This window comes from Geotrypetes seraphini, chromosome 4 (genome assembly GCF_902459505.1).
Source record: "Geotrypetes seraphini chromosome 4, aGeoSer1.1, whole genome shotgun sequence".
Taxonomy (NCBI): Eukaryota; Metazoa; Chordata; class Amphibia; order Gymnophiona; family Dermophiidae; genus Geotrypetes; species Geotrypetes seraphini.
The window spans coordinates 123,827,960-123,847,528 of NC_047087.1; the positions used below are offsets into that span (position 1 = coordinate 123,827,960).

The 19,569-nt window shown below is 42.8% G+C and overlaps 1 protein-coding gene across 1 annotated transcript in view; it reads left to right on the top strand.

The window, feature by feature from the left end:
* Positions 1-6,910: 6,910 nt before the first annotated feature.
* Positions 6,911-19,569, top strand: part of ATP1A1 (ATPase Na+/K+ transporting subunit alpha 1) — a 216,375-nt gene continuing 203,716 nt past the window's right edge. Inside the window, exon 1 of the mRNA XM_033940421.1 lies at positions 6,911-6,940. Within this exon, the coding sequence (XP_033796312.1) occupies positions 6,926-6,940 (15 nt within the window). The 5' untranslated portion in view covers positions 6,911-6,925. The remainder of the gene's footprint in view (positions 6,941-19,569) is intronic.

The window sequence follows — 19,569 nt, forward strand, 5'->3', positions numbered from 1 at the left end:
CATAAGAAGAAGTAGAGGGAAGGCATATAGAAACCGACCCGTCCAATCCACAAGAAAAACATCCACCGCCAGACGGAGAGGACAGTAAAGTCTGGAGCATAACTGGTGATTGTGAGGAGCTGCAAATAAGTCCACATGTGGAGTGCCCCATTGAGCAAGAGAGTTACATGGTCGAGAGTCCATTTGTGAGGTTGAAGGATTCTGCTGAGGTTATCTGCTGGTGAATTCTTCTCTCCTTGGATGTAGACAGCCTTCAAGAACAGATTGCGAGCTGTTGCCCTAGTCCAAATTTTTTTGGCCTCCTGACACAACAGGAGAGAACCCGTGCCTCCTTGCTTGTTGATGTAGTACATTGCTACTTGATTGTCTGTGCAAAGAAGGAGGACTTGCGGATAGAGAAGATGTTGAAACGCCTTGAGGGCATAAAACATTGCTCTGAGTTCCAGGAAATTGATGTGGAATTTCCTCTCTCCGGCAGTCCAAAGACCCTGAGTCTGTAGATTATCCATATGCACTCCCCATGCATAAGGAGACGCGTCCGTGGTGATGATCATTTGAAGAGGAGGCAAGTGAAAAAGAAGACCTCTGGAAAGATTGGAAGAGGTCATCCACCAATGAAGAGACTGCAGAAGAGATGATGGTACAGATATGTGCTGTGAGAGATGATTCATCACTTGAGACCACTGGGACGCTAGAGTCCACTGAGGAGTTTGCAGATGAAGTTTTGCCAGGGGTGTGACATGGACAGTGGAGGCCATGTGGCCTAGAAGAACCATCATGAGCCTGGCAGAGATGGTTTGAAGAGGAAGCAATTGCTGACAGAGACAAATGAGAGTCTGAAGTTAATCTGGTGGAAGAAACGCCCTCATAAGAGTGGTGTCCAGGATTGCCCCAATAAATTGAAGACGCTGAGTCAGAATGAGATGTGATTTGGGGAAGCTGACTTTGAATCCCAGAAGCTGAAGAAAGGAGATGGTTTGAGATGTTGCCTGAGCCACTCTCTGAGAGGAAACATTCTTGATCAACCAGTAGTCCAGGTAAGGAAAGACCTGAAGGCCGTGCAAACTGAGAGAGGCGGCCCCCCACAATCAGGCATTTCATGAATACTCTGGGAGAAGATGCCAGACCGAAAGGAAGAACCTGTACTGGTAATGATATTGATTTATCTGAAATCAAAGGTACTTCCGAGAGGCTGGATGAATGGGAACATGCGTGTAGGCTTCTTTGAGGTCTAGGGAGCATAGCCAGTTGTTCTGATTGAGATGAGGATACAGGAGAGCCAGAGACAGCATCCTGAATTTTAATTTGACCATAAATTTGATGAGAGCTCTAAAATCCAAGGTGGGTCTTAGTCCCCCCGTCTTCTTGGGCACTAGGAAGTAACGGGAGTAGAATCCTCTGCCCTGTTGATCGAGAGGAACTGCTTCGATGGTATTTAGCAGAAGAAGGGACTGTACCTCCTGCAGAAGAAGGGAGGACTGTGCAGGGTCCAAAGCAGACTCTTTTGGAGGACTGTCTGGAGGAAGAGTCTGGAAATGAAAAGTGTAACCCTGACGAACGATGGTGAGGACCCAAAGATCCAAGGTAATGAGAAGATAAAAGATAAAAGAAACAAACTATGAAGAAAAAAAGTCAAAAGACAGCCGCGTGAGCAGGAAGGCAGCGAAAAAATTCAATGATACTGTTGAAAGCGACTTCTTAGCTCCGCGGAAACTAAGAAACAGAGGGACCGCGCACCTATATGGGGGGAGGAGGGGGGAAAGGAAGGCACTTGCATATGAGCGGTTCAGGCAGCCGAGAACTTTCCAAGTTCTTAAAGTGGTCCGTACCAGGGCTCCGTTGGTGACGTCACCCATCAATGAGAATATGCTGCCTGCTTGTCCTGGGATAATTCAAGTATCTCAAAATTTCTAACGTGGACTCATTCCATCTTTAGTGAGGGTTTGTGTGTTATGAATGTGGGTCTGTAATAAGGATCCTGATAACTTGTAGTTTTATATACTGTAGGGATTTATTAGATTGGCTTGGTCCATTTACCCAGTAAGGTAAGCACTGAAGTTAGTGATCTATGTGTTATGGCATAATTTCTACCATGGTGCCATTTTTGTTGCTTTGCTGGATTTCAATAGTTCTTTTACCACCATAACAGTGCTTGTCAGAATAAAATAAGCAAAAATAGGGCAAAGAACCTCTCCAAATAATCGAGAGTGGAGTGATTAAAAATGATGCCTGAAGGCACTATAGAATAATCACTCAGATGTTCATAATCATATGCTTTCAACTATGTACAACTGTTAATGAGTTTTATGCTCAGAGAAATGGAGGTGATAACAGGGAAAACCCCAACACTACCACCTCATTGCCCAATCATCGCATATTTCAAAAACTAGTTGTAAAACTTATCACTGTTGTAAATACTTGCATTGGTGCTCAAGGCTACACTTTTTTTTTTAAACTTATGAGTGTTATGTTGTTAGTCTGAACAGCAAACTTATCTTTAGCTTGCAGGTTTTGACGTGACACGTTTCGTTTCTGCCTCAGGGAACCAATGAAGGGTTTGAAAGATTTCAAAGCGTGTGGGCGCGGGAAAACTCTGAAATGAAAAATATTAAAAAGTGAATACTTTATTTGTACTATAGCAGACTTAAAAGCTTAACTTTTGAAAAAATTAAAAGTTTAAGGCTACGAATAGCACTTACCAAACAGCTAAACGCTTCTAACATATATCGACTTATTTGAAAACCTCCTCATATCGTGTCAGCTACTACACTGACGCCGTGAAGTTTTTAAAGGTCCCATGTGTCATTACGTAATGGCGCAAGAGACTATCTGCCTATCAGGGGACCAAATACGTAATAGCTTTCAAAGAACTGTCACAAATGAGCCAAAATAATCACAAAAGGACAATAAAATTATAAAAATGCTCGCCACTCAATTTCGCTATTAACACCTTTTGGGTGAAGCGTATCTAGCTTAAAAATCCAGTTCTGTTCTTTAGCATAGAGCCTCGCTTTCAAATTGCCCCCCCCCCCCCAGGGTAATCTGAAGGCTTCCAAAATAGAATAACGTAATGATGATACTTGATGGTTTTCTTTCAGCCAATGCTGAGTCAATGGAGCTTCAAGTACCTGGGTGGAAATTCTACTATTGTGTTCTCCAATGCGGACACGAATGCCTCTAACAGTGTGTCCTATGTATAGTAATTTGCACGGGCACTGGATCACATACAAAACTCCACCTGTGCTACAGCTTACTCACTGTTAAACGTGCTGTAGCCTACCTCAGCTCTCTTAAAGTAGCTGGAATGTAGAAGAATCACTGCTTCATACTGGATATGCTTCTTCCACGATGATCTCTGGGCTGCTAGTCAGCCACGGTGTCTGATGCTCCTTCACCCTCGCACACTGATGGATGCACTACCAGAAAAGGGGGGGGGGGGGGAGGGAGGAGCAGGAAGAACAGGGCCGGATTTAGATGAAAAGAGGCCCTAGGCTATTCCACTTATAAGGCCCTTTCACCTCCCATTTTTAAGTTTGTAAATTACATGAGAGATAATAAAAATACATCATTACTGTGATATATATCAATATGTTAAATGAAACATGCTATTATTGGTACAACCTTTATAAAAAATGTGACACGGATAATAAATAAAAAAAAGTCGAGAACACTTATTTGGACATTTATTCTCAGCACCATATATAGTACTTGTAACAATAACTAATCAAACATAACACACAACATTGCCCCTTCCTATGTCCATAGTGCCCCCAGTGTGTCCTTCCTCACCTCACCCCCCCTCCGATGCCCGCCTGTCTCCCATCCCCCTTCCATTGAACAAACCCCATGCCATCCTGCCTGCCTGCCTTCCATTAAACCCCCCCACCCCCCCTCTGATGCCAGCCTGTCTGCCTCCCATCCCCCTTACACTGAACCCCCCCCCCCCTCCCCGATGCCAGTCTGGGCCACCCTGTCCTGACGGATCCACGTTTTGCCTCTCTCCCCGCAGGGCTGGGCTGTGCCCAGCTGTTTCCAGACTGATGTCTTTCCCTCCCTGATCCTCCTCCCAGGGCGAGAAAAAGAAAGGGAGAAGCCGAGTCGGCGCCCCGTTGCGGCCAGAGCTGGTTCCTATCCCGAAGCGTAGAATTTCTCCTTATTTTCAGTTCAGTGTTTTAGTGTTCACTGTTTTTAGAATAGTGTAATTTTAATTTTGCTAACAATTTGAATATTGGCCCCTCTTGATCTTGAGGCCCTAGGCTGAAACCTAGTTAGCCTATAGGAAAATCCAGCCCTGAGGAAGAGATTTAAAAAAATGCAGCCAGCACCCTACGAGACACCGTTGAGCCTCCTATAGAGGTCCAACAACCTGTGCTCAAACTCCTGCAAAGCAGTAGATGAGGAACGTAAGTGGGGAAGGCCCTGGGCTTCAAAAACACTAAAACAGGCTGGATAACAGGTACAACCAAGGATCAGGCTGTCAGTTTCAGACTACAGTCTGCTTCTTCTCTATGTATGCATAAAAGTTCCAAGCACTAAAGAAACCAAAACCATTGATAAACACTGAATAAGAAAGGGGGACAGCAAAAGAAAACACTTCTTCCAGCTTGCATACGTAAGGGAAAAACTGCAAGTGGCAATAGAGCTCCCGGTGAAGTAGGAGGGACATGGAAAAAATCCGGAGTGGATTCCTTCTGCATAGGGCTCGTGGCCATGGGCAGAAAACCTACTTGTCTAGAATGACACACCTATTGCACTGGAAATTCTTTACAGGCCTATGTGGGCGGATAGGTGTGCTCCAGTGCTAGGCGGCAAATACCACTGAATATCTGCACCTGGGACATGCTGAAGATTTAACCAGGCAGGAGTCTTTCCTGTCTAGTTAAATCACTCTGAATATATTCTTCCTGTCCTGCGCAACATACAAAGATATACAACAGGGGTAGGGAACTCCGGTCCTCGAGAGCCTATTCCAGTCGGGTTTTCAGAATTTCCCTAATGAATATGCATAAGATCTATTTACATGCACTGCTTACATGCACTGCATATTCATTGGGGAAATCCTGCAACCCGACTGGAATTCGGCTCTCGAGGACCGGAGTTCCCTACCCCTGATATACAAGAAATGTCCATTTGCAAAACTGACATTCCAGTTGTCAAAAAGCCTTTTTTTGTGATAAAGTCAGTCAGACTCCCCACCTTTCTTGCTGAACTTTTGCCTAAGCCCTTTTCTAGAGCCCCTAGGTACTTGTTTTTTCTATTTGTCTTTCCTAAATCTCTCTGATAATCTCCCTTTTTATGTATTCTCCCCCACCACCTTGCATATCTACCTTAGGAACAAGTAGATCTTAAACCTTATTATAGCATGTCTTCAATTTCCTTTTTAAATTACTCAACTAATATTACACTCTTCACCCATTCTCAAGATTCTTCCTACCCCTGTGGTACTGGAAAAATGTCTATCTTAGAAATATACTTATGAATGCGGTATTAGTATAGGCTAGGATTCTGGAACTTAGTAAGGTCACTATGCATTACCCCTTGGCTGGATGTACATTATCTCACTGTCTTGAACATGTATATACCAAGATTTTCAGGAAAGGAAAACCATCGTAAGTCGCTTATATTTTGGATAGTAACCAATTTATTACTCCAATAAATAATGGGTAATCAGATGGTCAAGGGGTGAAGGAGACATCCTATATATGCAGTCATTAGTAAACCTAACCTGTGCACTTGTAACAATGAATCCTTTTATGTATCCTTTAGATCAGTTCTTCAACTTTTTTACACCTATGGACCGGCAGAAATAAAATAATTATTTTGTGGATTGACATCGGTCTGCGGACCGGCGGTTGAAGAACACTGGGCTATGGTGTGGACTAGACCCCGTCCATCTCTACCCAATCTCACCCCAGACCTTGCTCCATAATAGTACTAATTGAAACACTATTTTTTCCATTCATTTTTCATAGATACTCATACACACAATATAATCTTATTAACAACACATAATGGTTAACCACAAAATTAAACTATACAAAGCATACTGGAAGCAGATGTAAATTCTCAAACTTTACATAATTCAATCACTAAATTCAAAAATAAAATCATTCCCCCTACCATTGTTGTCTCCCTCTCTCCATGCTATGCCTTATCTTCTGGCCTGCTCCTGCCTGGCCATTTTATGCCGCCCCCGCTCCCTCTTCCTCATTGATGAAGTGCACAAAGCTGTAGGCAGAGGCTCCTTGCGTGTCCTGCGCCTCATCTGGAAGCCTTCCCTCTGATGTTGCGATGTCAGAGAGAAGGCTTCCAGTTCAGGTGCAGGACGCGCGTAGGAGCCACTGCCCGTGGCTTTGTGCACTGAATCAGTGAGGAAGAGGGAACTGGCTTGAAGATAACGCCGCATCGATCGCAGTGGACCGGCGGTTGAAGAACACTGTTTTGGGCCTGATGACGTGCCATTTCTGTGGACTGGCACCGGTTGAAGAACACTGCTTTAGATCCTTTGTGATCAATATGCCAAATTCCTTATATAAAAGAGACAGGCCTCTGAACTTACAAGTCTTAAAGGCAGACAAGCTATGCTCTAAATTCTGGTCAGTTTAATTAATAAACAATTGTTAATTTGAGCACAGGCTACTGTATATTTTTCCACACCTCCTATTCTATTTAATCATATTTCTACCTCCCCCATACAGATATTATACCCCTGGGCAGCAGGAGATGCTAATCAAATGTGGAACTACAGGTCCCAGCATGCACTGGGATATGGAGCTCAGTGTTGAGACACAGGGGCAGGACTCAATAGGAGAGAGGTATTTCTACCCAGGCTGGGTTTATTCTGGAGAGAACCCTGAGGGCGAAAGAGGAACTCTCAAGTTTTTTCTAGAGATAGGCAGAAGCAAGCCTTGGTAATTCAGACTGTATGTGCTTGGCTGAGGTAAGCAAAATTCATTCTATTTTGTGTGAGGCAAACAATAAAACAAAGTGTTTTGTTTGTGAAGTGTTAATTGCACCTAGCAAGCTGGCTAGCCTAGCCCACCAAACCAAGCTAGTCTACTGCATATAGTGTTTCTTAGCTTCTGCTGCAGAGAAACTGACCAGGGGTCTGTAGAGGTTGGGGATCTCAATACAAAAAGTTTTTTTTTGTGTGTATGAACAGGGGACAAGGAGATCAGCTCCCCTCCTATTCAGGGACCGGAAGAAATTCAATTAGTGCCAAACAGACAGGCTTTTATTTGATTTATATAAGTACTGCATTACCACAAGGTAGAAGGGAAAAAAGTGAAGAGAAGTGAGTGCCTGTGTATATGCAGCTCCAAAGTGAGACAGGTTTAATTAAGCCACTGTTGGCACCTGGTGAGCCAGCAGCCTTGAAGCAGTGAGAGCTGCTTTAATTACCTCACTGATTACAGATGGAGATAGCTACCAGGGCTCTACAGAGAGAGACAATAAAGTTACTGTGGGAACAGGATTTGCTGGAAATACTGGAGTGGATTATTAGGTAAAGGCAGTATTATATAGGCTGTGCAAAGAAAAAAAAAAGGAATGTGCAGGTTGAGCCACAAACACACAGAGGACTGACAGCTTTAATTAAGCTGTGCAGAAGGGAAGAACAGCTGAAAGCTTTCCTTAACCAAGGCAGAGTAGAGCAGAAGAACCACCCCCCCTTTCAAAACCCTGATTTAGAGTAGCCAGGAAAGTTGGTGGTTGGGGAACTGTTATGCAAGCTATACCAACCAATAATAAAGAAAAGAGAGAGAGGGAAATTTAAAAGTAAACTGTGCTTGTCATAAGTGTAGTGGAGTGCACTAAACTGCACTGTGGCTTTCAGGGAAAGGATTACTGTACATTCTGGAAGGTTTTCCTAATTAAGCACACTGATCGAGAGAAGCTGAAAAAGGTGGCTTGGGAAGAATAATTTCTTGTGAAAGTGGCTACTGAGAAGAGCGCTTTGAAATCCTGGAGTGCAGTCACAGTTTAGAAATCCAGCTGCTTGAGAATTAGAAACCCCAGGATGGGAGTTTGGGAGCAAGAGTGGCAAGAAACTTAGCTGATCTTGCAACAGGACCCTGGCAGGGTCAGAGGAGCACAAGAGATTAAGTGCCCTGTAGCCAACAGAAAAACAAGAGGCAGTCAAGGGACCAGCCAGCAGAAAGAAGCAGGTTTTAAACCTAGGAGAGTGGAGAAATGGAAGCCCAAAAGCTCCCAAGGGAAAGACCAGGTGACGGTCCAAACTCTGACTCGTGGACAGCCCAAGAGAAGTCCAGTCAAACCCTGTGATTTGGAGCCCACTGCAGGTTGGAATGGGATGGGATAACTTCCATGATGTCTCAGCCAGAAAGGGAGATGGAGCTCCAGGAAAACTACCTGGAAGGGGTCCAAAGCCTACCTCCAGATCTAACTACTGAGCTAAACCAAGCTAAGTACCAAATTAAAGACCTGTTAGAAGATCAGCTATTTGCTGTGAAATATGTAGCTAAACAAAGGGAGGAAAAGAAAAACCTCAAGAGGCAACTGGTGGAAGTCCAGGAACAGTTGTCTAGGCAAAAGGGAAGTATGGAAGAGGCTCAAAGCCTGCAAAGCTGCTCAGACACAGCTGCTTGAGATGGAAGTATATAAGAATAAAGTAGTGAAAGAACTGAATGAGGACATTGGCAACCTCAGAGCAAGGAATGAGGCATTGTCCCAAAAGTTAAAGGAACATGTCTGCTTTAGTCATCCCTCTGGACTGTTATATCAGGCCAAAGCAGAGGCTGCAAATGCCAAAGTGGAGCAGCTGCAGTAGGAGTTGGCAGCAGCAGTACCAGGCTGGCAGTATACCAGACAGCAGAAGCAGTTAAATGAAGCAGTGAAGCACTGGAAGCCAAGGCAAGGGGCCTGGAAGAGCTGAATGGCAAAAGCAGTTAAATGAGGCAGTGCAGAACTGTGAAGCACTGGAAGTCAAGGCAAGGGGTCTGGAAGAGCTGAATGACAAGCTCCAAAGAAAGCTTACAAGAGATGCACTTCCAGGAGGAGGAGTGATGGCTTAGAGAATCCAGCAAAAATGTGCTTGGCTAAGAAAAGTGAATGTTTGTCTGAGAAGTTAGAAGGGACCAAAGCTCATCTTACTAAGACTGCTGTGAGGCAGGAGTGCCAGAAACAAATGGAAAAATTAAATGCAGAGCTGCAAGCCGCTCAGGAGCAGCTAAGGAGACGGACCCATTGCATGGAAGAAGAATCGGCCCAAAGTCCAGGGAAGTGGCTTCTAGATGCCATTATGGGCTGAGAGAGACTAACTGGGAAGAGTGAGTACCCATGATGACCCCGAAGAGAGGGGCCTGGCAACCTCTACAGAAATCTGAAAGGAGATAAGACAGGCATGCATGCCTGGGGATGGGGTAAGGGTAAAGAATACCAAAGTGGAGTTCTCCAGAGGTGGCTATCCAGTAGGGTTTATAGTCCAATTCAACCTTGCATCTAGGAGCCCAGATGCCAATAAAATAACTACAGAAGGGAAGGGGTCTTCATTTGTAGGATCTGACAAAACTCCCTGGATGCAGGGTAGTGAAGTCTCCCCCCCCCCTACCAAATGAAACTGGAGTGAGTCCAAGGAGGGGGTTGGAACCCAAATCTGAGGAAAGAATAAAACATGCTAGACTTGCTTTGAGGAAAGTGAAACCTGTGAATTCTGAGAAAAAGAACCGAGAGAAGGCTAAAACTAAATCGGGAAAGGACTCTAATTTGGTTATAGAAGGTAACCAGGCATTGACCCAAGACTCTCCAGGGGGAGATGGAACCCAGAAAGTGATGACCAGTAGTCCAATGAATACTCTGGACTACAGGAAAAAGAAAATATGGGCACAGCAGGAGCCACGATGATACGGGTAGGGATGTCTAAAGAAAAGTCGGAAGAGTCTGCAACCAAAACAGCAAATTCGGGAAGGCCTGGTACCCAGGAGAAGTTCCAGGAAGAGTGTGGCTGGTCCTGTATTCAAATTGCAAGGCCATTGGACTGGCGGGGCCCAATGGCTGCAGTGCTTACTGTGCCCTATTCACACGTGTATGCATGAGGCATAGGGTGTGATGAGGGGGTTGTGGCACTGGGGTGGTCTTGGCGATTCAGAATAATGGAAAAGGTCCTAAGTGCCCTGAGGATGTCTTGCCCTCTACCCTTGGGGGAGCGTCCCCTGGTAAAAACAGGTACTCACCCTATTAAGGATGAGCTGAGGAGGATATATAATAGATTAAGGGGTTTTCCCTCCCCATGCAAATATTATACCTCTGGGTAGCAGGAGATGCTGATCAAATGTGGAACTACAGGCCCCAGCATGCACTGGGCAATGGAGCTAAGTGTTGTCATAGGGGAGGGACTCAATAGGAGAGGTATATTTCTACCCAGGCTGGGTTTCTTCTGGAGAGGACCCCGAGGGAGAAAGAGGAACTCTCGAGTGCCTATATGTGCTTGGCTGAGGTAAGCAAAATTCATTTCTATTTTGTGTGAAGCAAACAATAAACAAAGTGTTTTGTTTCTGTGAAAGGTGTTGTGTGTTAATTGCACCTAGCAAGCCTGGCTAAACCAGGCTAGTCTACCACATACCTGTACCAATCCTCATTTTCCTTAATCTACTTCTTGGTTCCTTTCTTGTCACTCACACTCTCCTGTCTGAAGTTATTTTTTTCACCCTCTAGTTCAGTGTCTCAAACTTTTTTTTAGCTCCAGCATACTACACAGAGCAAATGTTTTTAGAAGCATATTATAATTGAAATTATAAAATTACAAAATAAAAAAATAAATAAATTTGAGTTATTTATTTAAAGTTCTTTAAGCTATGTATGGGTACTGCAATTGTAACAATGGTGAAACTAAAGTACTGTAGATAGAATTGCTAATCAATGCAATGGATGTACTTGTTTTTGAGTGCAAAATAACTCAACAGCTCGATAGTTGATAAGCAAACATGCATTTCATCATCCACATCTGCAGTTTTCTTTTTTTTTTAATTTAATTTCTGTCAGAACTGATAATCCAAGTTCACAAACATAAGAAGGTCCAAACAGAATAAAAGCCTTGCTTTGTTGTTCAAGTTAGGATAACTACTGCATAAAAAAATAAAATTGTTGTTACTTTTCAAGGACTAATCATGCCAAAGAATGATGCCGGTCTGGGTGGTTGTATCCTTACACACACAGACGCTCATAAGATTGACAGATGCTTATGTACATGTCATCTATTCTGGTGCATACTTATGAAGGGAATTTTTTTTAAAAAATAAATTCTGGAATCTCTTGTGGCACACCCAGAATCTCTTTGGGGCACATAGTTCGAGAGAGGTTGCTATAGGGAAAATTAAAGGGAAATGGGAGACTATTTCAAACTTCTTAACCTCTTCCTGTTTTGCGCTTCTCTCCTGAATAGACCCCTGCCCTTTTCTGCTTCTTGTCATATTTGTTCTTTTCTTAACATACTTTCATACCCTACAGCTCTCTAATCTTCCCTTCTCTTCTCACAGTTGTTTAGTTCACTGTCCACCTAGGGCTCCTTTTATTAAGGCTACATTGCCGCCAGGGCAGGATTAATTCGTCAAGGGCCCCTAGGCACACAAGTACACTGGACCCCCTGCCCCGCCCCACCCCACCATGCACCCAGGCGGAAACAGGAAGCTGTGTCAGAGGGAAGCTTTGGGCATGCAGCACCGCTTGCACAATTACAGTTCCCGTTGCCTTTCTTATTCGCGTTGCTTGCTTGTCTTACTTTCCGTCAATGGGGGAGGTTGTGTTGCCGATCGATGCTGGAGGGGGCCATCGCCGTTTGGAAAACCAATGTTGATGCCCTCCTTCATCGGGCCTCCCTGACCATTTTGGGCCCTAGGCACATGCCTACCTGGCCTATTGGTTAATCCTGCTCCGATTGCTGCACCTGCTAACCCCACGCTACGTGCCAAGAACTAATGCCAGCTCAATGCATGCACTAAAACCGCTAGCGCAGCTTAGTTCAAGGAGTCCCCTAATACCCATCCCCACTTTTAGCTGCTAACAAAGCCTTAGTTCCATGCTCTTCTCAACCTGCAACTATGTTTAGGTCCTTGGTTTCTACTTTTAACTTCTCGGCCCTCTAACGATCGACACAAAACCAGATCTTACTGGTTTAGCATCAAGATGATGGGCTCAGGAGTAATCTAAGGAAATACTTTTTTTTTACAGAAAGGGTGGTAGATGTGTGAAACAGTCTCCCAGAAGAGGTGATGGAGACAGAGACTGTGTCTGAATTCAAGAGGGCCTGGGATAGGCTCTTGGGATCTCTCGGAAAAAGAAAGAGATAGTGGTTACTGTGGATGGGAAGACTAGATGGGCCATTTGGCCTTTATCTGCCATCATGTTTCTATGTTTCACGTTTATAAGTATTTTACCTACTGATGAACATAATGGTTCTTCATAGTCTTTTCTGTGCTTCCTAGCAGCCTCTGACTCTATGTAAATGTAGTAAAATGAGGTAATTAATTTTAAAACTAGCACTCCTAGCGATGCTCCGACATCACCTGTTCATGCACAAAACGAAGCACCGACTTTTAACACTCAAATTACCAGCTGAGGTGCCGGTAGTGTTAATAATGCAGCTCAGGTGTGTGTGTTGAAGGCATGTCTGAGCCGTGTGCCAAAGCTTAGGTTGCCCATTGCATGCAAGGTAGAGCTTTATCATATTTAGAGGGATGCTAACAGCACGAGGGGAGCTTGTCCAGCTGAAGCAGGTTGATGATTGCATGAGGGGAGCACTTGTCCCACCAAAGCAATTTTTTAAAAGTTTTCATATTTTGCCCCTCCCCTTAAGACATGCACTTATGTGCTCCTAAAAGGCATGCCTGTGCTTGATGCGTGTGCACACATTCATGCCTCTTTCCATGGACTATTCTGCGCATGTGTCGTTCATTTTCTCCAATGACTGACTGGATGGGATTTTCGTGGGCCTCCACAAACTTCATTTGCATGCAAAGCTGTTTGAACATCGATTTGTCATTTTCAAATCGGACAATTTACTGGCACTACAGCAACCCACAGGATTTTAACAGTGATTTTAGAGCATCTGAGCCCTCTCCTTTCTTAGCAACTCCCAATCTCTTCCCCTCCCTCCCACACTTCATGCTAGATAGACTGACTTTTGCTCCTCCTGCTTGTCTTTCATCTGTCTGCTCCACTGGCCAGAGTGCTGTTTGCTGTTTTAACCTTAGAGTTAGGAGTTTGCAATACTCATAAGGAGGGACTTGAAGATTTTGCAAGATTTGAGGAAAGCTACAACAAAATTTGCAAAAGGACTACTCACCTGAGTACTGGATGTGTTTATCCTGCTACAGGCTGTAGCTCTTAACAGAGTAGAGGGATTGTTTTCTGCAGAAGGGATGTGAAGATACTGAGGAGATAAGTAAAACGCTGCCACAATGATTTTAACCCCCTTCCCCAAAGCGGGGAAAAAAAACCCCTACTGCCATATTAGTTGACCACCACTGAGATGGCCATCTACAGTTTGGGGGAAGAATAATATTTTTATTTTAATTCTCACTTTTGTAACAGAAGGGGTTATGAGATGGCAGGTAGCATGTCTGGTCCACAGGTATATGGTACTTTTAGGCAAACTTTTATCTGTATCAACTCCTTGGCTGGACCCTTCATAATGGAAGAATGATGGAGAGGTGGTTTGGAAGAGCCTCCTGAGGGAGTAGAGAGAGTGAGTAAAAGTTTAGAAAAGGTGTTCTAGGAGGTGGTGGTTCTCCACCCCGCCTTACATTTGCGACATCTTTTAGATATTTTTGGTTTGCTTTATTCTTCCCCCTTCCTCACCACAGTGACATTCAGCATATTGCAGTACTCTCTAAGAGCTTTGCATACAGAAGGAACACTTCAACCAAAATCATTATAATTTTGATATTCACTGGCTCCTACATTGGTGTGAAGTCTGCAGTCATATAGGATGGTACAGAACTTCACTATTAGTTCTGAATTTCCAGTGCTGTTTCACCTATGCTACATTTTCCAACAAAAGAGCTGGGATGTTCTTTTACAGCTTGTCATACACAGTTTTTAGATTGTAGCGGGGAGTTGAGCTCAGCAGTAAGCAAGCGTCAGTCCTCATCACTGTACCCAGCCGAGCAGTTTCTGGAGTGGTCAATATAATTGCACAATTTGAAAATAAAAAACAAAACCTTGGGTACAAAAATAAAGCTTCTTTATTCACTCCCAATTCCAGGGATATGTGAGCAAAACAAACAATGGATGTTATCACTTTCAGTTGTTACAAATCAGTCCATATTACTTCTTCACAAATATGAGTTCTTTCCTGGGTTCTTTATAAGCAACTCCAATAATTCTGGATTCCTTATGTGGTCTTTAAGTGGAGAATGACAAGGGGACAAATTTGTCCCCGTCCCACCAGGAACTCAAATTTCCCGGTTCCTTTCCCATGAGTTTTGTTGCTGTCCCTGTCCCATTCCTGTGAGCTCTGCCTTAACTGCCTCGAACACTTATGATTTTAAAGTGTTTGAGGCTTGTGCAAATGAGGATGAAGCTTGCAGGAATAGGGATGGGAAAATGAGTTCCTGCGGTGACAGGGAAAATTTTATCCCTGTGTCATTCTCTTATCTTTAAGCACACCTTAGCCTTAGGTTTGTACAAACGGTTCACAGCCTGCTTTTAACTCCTGGCTTAGTACGGCTGAGCTTGCGCTTGAATTAAGGAGAAAGGAGTTCCCTTCCCCCACAGTAGTTTCTATGGCTTGAAACAAACGTTTGGAAAATGTCTTAGCTTTGTAGTTCTAAAGTAGAATTCTTACTACTGACATAAGCAAGCTTTAGATTAGACTCATGGTTCCCACTGCATTTCTTCAGTATCTGACAAGCTCATTAAATTAGATTCCTCACCACTCAAACACACAACCCTATCTGGTTCATTAACACTCTCCCCAGTTATAAAAACAAGGTCTATACTTCTCTTTCTGCTTGGATTGGCTCCTGGTATGACCTCTCTGGTAACCTAGGTTTGGAAGGATTTGCAGCATGCTTTCCTGGATCAGCTCTCCTCCAGCTTGTAGCTTGACCTGCTGTGGACAAAGGGCTTTTGCTCTTAGGCTTCTTTGCTAAGCTAGGAATCTCCCTCTGCTTGCTAGTGGAGCCTGCTTTGCTGTTAGCTATCTCTCTTGGTGCTATCACGTCCCTCTTCTCTGGCTTCAGGACTCTTATTTTACCTACACCTGCAGGTTTAGACAGGGCTCTGATTGGCTGAGCCTTGATCAGTCTGCTTGCCTTTGCTAATGTGTTCCCACTGTGTTATCAGGTGTAGCCATTTCCATCCCACCCCCAATCAGTGCTTTTTTCTTATTAGGGTTTGTGGCTTTGGCATTATCTGCTGTTTCCCAGGCTTCTCCCATAAGGACAAATAAGCTTTGTGCTCAATCTGTATGGTAGTGCTACTGGGCTTTTCTGCAGTAACAATGCTTGGCTTAGCCTGCAGCTTAGGTATTTTACTGTCTATGGGCTTTTCCCTGTCACAATATCAATTGTGTATTTTTTTTAATCATCTCAGGAAAAAAAAAACCTTGCAAGAGCTTCAGAATGCATATAGAAAACACTAAACTGCTACTAACTCCACTATTTATGAAAAAGCAATCCTGCAAATATTCCTCCTCTTGAAACAAGGCTGCTACAACTCTCCATATAGGAACTAGATGCTCAAATGTACAAAGACTGAAATAGAAACCACCCCCAAAAAAATTTTCCTCATGTACTTGCTAAACATAGAAAAAGAAGAAATGCAGAATTACTCATATTGATAGTGTCTAGTCCTTAAAAGTCAATTATAGTTTTGCCCTTATGGATATAGGTTATTTTAGTCTCTCACTTTCATTTGTGTATTTTTTCCTGTCCTTTTCCAATGTCATCTTCCATACGTTCTTTATATGTTTCTAATACTGATATGGAAAATCTTTCAGTTAATCTACTATGGATTCCAGATTCTGTACTTGTGGTGATTTATTCCTTCCCTTGAACTGGACTTGCAGAGTGAGAATACTTGTAGCTTTGAGCATCTCCCCTATAGAGATGGAGTCCCAGTCCACACCTCAGTTAAGTCCCAAAGCAATTGAACTCCACTGGAACAAAAGGCAAAAGAGGAGGGGAATGGGAAACTCCCTTCAAGCAACAAGCAATTCTGTAACTCAGAAAACAAGAATTAGAAGAAAACATCACTGAAACACAACCATAAAGAAACAACCTGCTGTATGCAATTGGCACTAACATTAAGGGAGGCAGAGGCTGAAGAATACACTTACTCATCCCGCGTGTCTAGGCATGTAGCTGTCTATAGCAGACAGGAGAATTCCAGGCTTGAAACACAAAAATATCTGAGGCTGAAAGCAGGTGATACAGAATAGACAGATGGCGGGCCATAAGGAATCCATAGTAGATTAACCGAAAGATTATCCAGGTAAGAACATAATCTTTTATTCAGTTGTATCCACTCCAGATTCCGTACTTTGGTGATGTACCAAAGCAATGGCTGATGTCTAGGGAGGGACAGATGGGCCTGCCTACAATACTGAGGACCCAAAAGCATCCTCCTCCTGAGCTTTATAAAGTGTTAAGTACCTAGCCAGGGGGGATAACAGGATATAGGCCAGAAGACCAAATTCATCTCTGAACTACCCCAGACGGAATAATAGAAGCTCATTTTTATATTAAATGAACCTATTACAAAAGAAAGGACTGAGCCATCACCTTCAGAAAGTGTTAAGTATACCTAGTCAGATAAGACAAAAGACATGGCCAGTGTGGATACCAGAGCTAAACAGAACTAAAAGAGGATGTCGATCAAACAGAAGCCCTTCACACCAAATTCATCTCTGGACTAACAATAGAAGCTCATTCGATCAGATGATCCTCCATTTTAAACCACTCATACATAGATTCACACCTCATCTAGCAAGAACAGTAACTATACTCTGTATTGGGACACCATGTTAAGCCACTGTACTTCAATCATCGTCCACCTAGGAACAGAGAATGGATTCTATTTTTAGAAAAGGTCTCAATCCTATAAATATGAAGCAAAATCATTTCTCAGGAGGGAAGACGCTCACTCCTCCTTCTGGAACCAGCCCGGATCAAGCTACAATTCTTCTCCTCCCTGGATCATCATGTTGCTTTACTAGGCCATGCGGCCTCTGCTCCATTTTAAGGACTTTTCACATTGTGAGTAACTTTGAACTTTAGAGTTAGAAAAATTTTGTCTGTGTATTCTTATTGTCTTTGCTAAAAAGGTCCCATCTGTAGCAGCTTTACCTGCTTGATTAATGCTTAAATAAATTCTCAGTTTGCTTATAAATGTTCTGAGTCTTAGTTCTTTGATATTTAATGAGCTAAATTTTAATCAAGCGATCTAACTTTCCCCAAATTAATAGTTCTTTATAATAATACATATTTCTCTAATCCAGAGAGGGATTTGTATTATTGGTTACGTTCTGTCCATTTAATAATAATTTTTAGAACAGGGGTTAGAGCATAATGAATATGCATGGGGCAGATCTGCATTACTATCATCTTCATTACATGCATATTCATTAGGGCTATCCCGAAAATACGACTGGCTAGTGGTCCTCCAGGACAGGGTTGGGGGGACCACTGGGTTAGAGAATTTCTCACAGTGGAATGATAAAACAGACATGGGTACTTTACAAGAGAGTGGGAGTTAGGAGTTAAAGCAGCCTTGAAAAAGTGGGCTTTTAGTCTAGTTACCTAAGTTTTGTATGATTAACCTTGTGTAGATCTATATTTATTGTGGTTATTCTATACATTATTCATTTCTTTAACTTTTTGATTGATCAACTTTTTGAAAAATGTCTAAGGGTACTTGGAAAAATACTACTTTTACGGTCTCTTTTACAAAGCCGTGCGGCAACAGCCCCGAAGCCCTTTAAATCTCTATGGGCTTCGGGGCTGTTAGCGCAGCACAGCTGCTAGCGTGGCTTTGAAAACCATATCGAGGGATATGGGAAATCCGGGTCTCCCAAAAGATGTACTTAAAAGGGCCACCGCATGCGCGGAACGCTGGACAAGATGGACCTCGGTCTGATCCAGTGAAGGCATTTCTTATGTTCTTAAGTTTGTAAAAGAGGCCGTTAGTTTTACAGACCAAAGAGCTTTTGACATTTTGAATGTCCCCTCAAATGTTTGAGCAGCAGGCTTCAATTGTTACTGATAACAAATGGTCTCAGCTACTAAATTTATACAAGAACATTACAAGGATAGATTTAAATAGTTCATTTTTGGTTGAATATTGTAAAGCACAGAGGATTCCCAGAGGTCTGCGGGTGAATATTAGTCCACAGATTTTTAAAGATGATAAATGTTTTGTTGAACAATGGAACATGATATTGAATAAATGTTCCTTAGATATCATGCTCCTAATAATAGAAAAGAGCACACAAGTTGTTAAGGACCTCAATATACAAAAGGAAACTGAAATATCTGCCTTGAAAACAAAATCTGTTCCAACTGATTTTGAAGATTAGCACAAACGTTTAAGGAGAATATTGATAAATTTAAAGAACAACTTAAAAGAAATAAATTAAGAAAATTCCAACAAAAGAGACTATAAGGATAAGAGAGTCTATATGTGGTCTAATGCATAAGATGGAGATAACTTCTATAATTGGGTCTTTTGGCTCCAGAAACAATAGTTCTGCCAGTAGATCCTCTTCTTCCAATAGTTCTGGTAATTTTTTAGCCAAAAGAAACAATCGAGGAAGGAGAGGAAGAGGAGGAAACAGATGGAACCAGAGGGGTCAGCCCCAGATAAGATCTCGACAAAACATAGAAATAGACGGCAGATAAGGGCCACGGCCCATCCAGTCTGCCCACCCTAATGACCCTCCCCTACCTTTGCCTAGTGAATAGAACCCACGTGTCGATCCCATTTGGCCTTAAAATCAGGCACGCTGCTGGTCTCACCTGCAGTGGAAGACTATTCCAACGATCAACCACCCTTTCAGTGAAAAATAATTTCCTGGTGTCACCTAGTAGTTTCCCGCCTCTGATTTTCCACGGACAACACCAATAGTTAATTTATCCCATAGACTGTTAATAACATATGAAGAACAAGTACTTAACTGTGGTTTGTCTTTTGTCCCCTCAAAAAAATTTTAATAGTTTCCAATTTAATATAGATCTAGAAAAGTTTATTAGGAAACTTCAGATTAAATTGTTTTTCAAGATAGTGATGTTATGTTCAATAGATCTATTATGAGACCACATTCCAATTGGTATCCTCCTGGTCCTTTGGACAATACATTGATGGTCTTCAAACAAAAAATATTGAAGGAGGTTGAAGCTGCACATATTGAGGAACAGAAAGGTTTCAATAATTTAAACAAAGAACAAAGGACAGCTATGCAAGATTTAGCCAATGATGCACAAATCGTAATAAGAAAAGCTGATAAGAGTCCTCCACCCACAGTCTCACCAATAGAGGGTGCTGTTTCACTGTCACATTTTTCAATTGTGAGGGACAGGCAAGTTCTGCAGGACTCCAGGGAACATACCTGTCCTT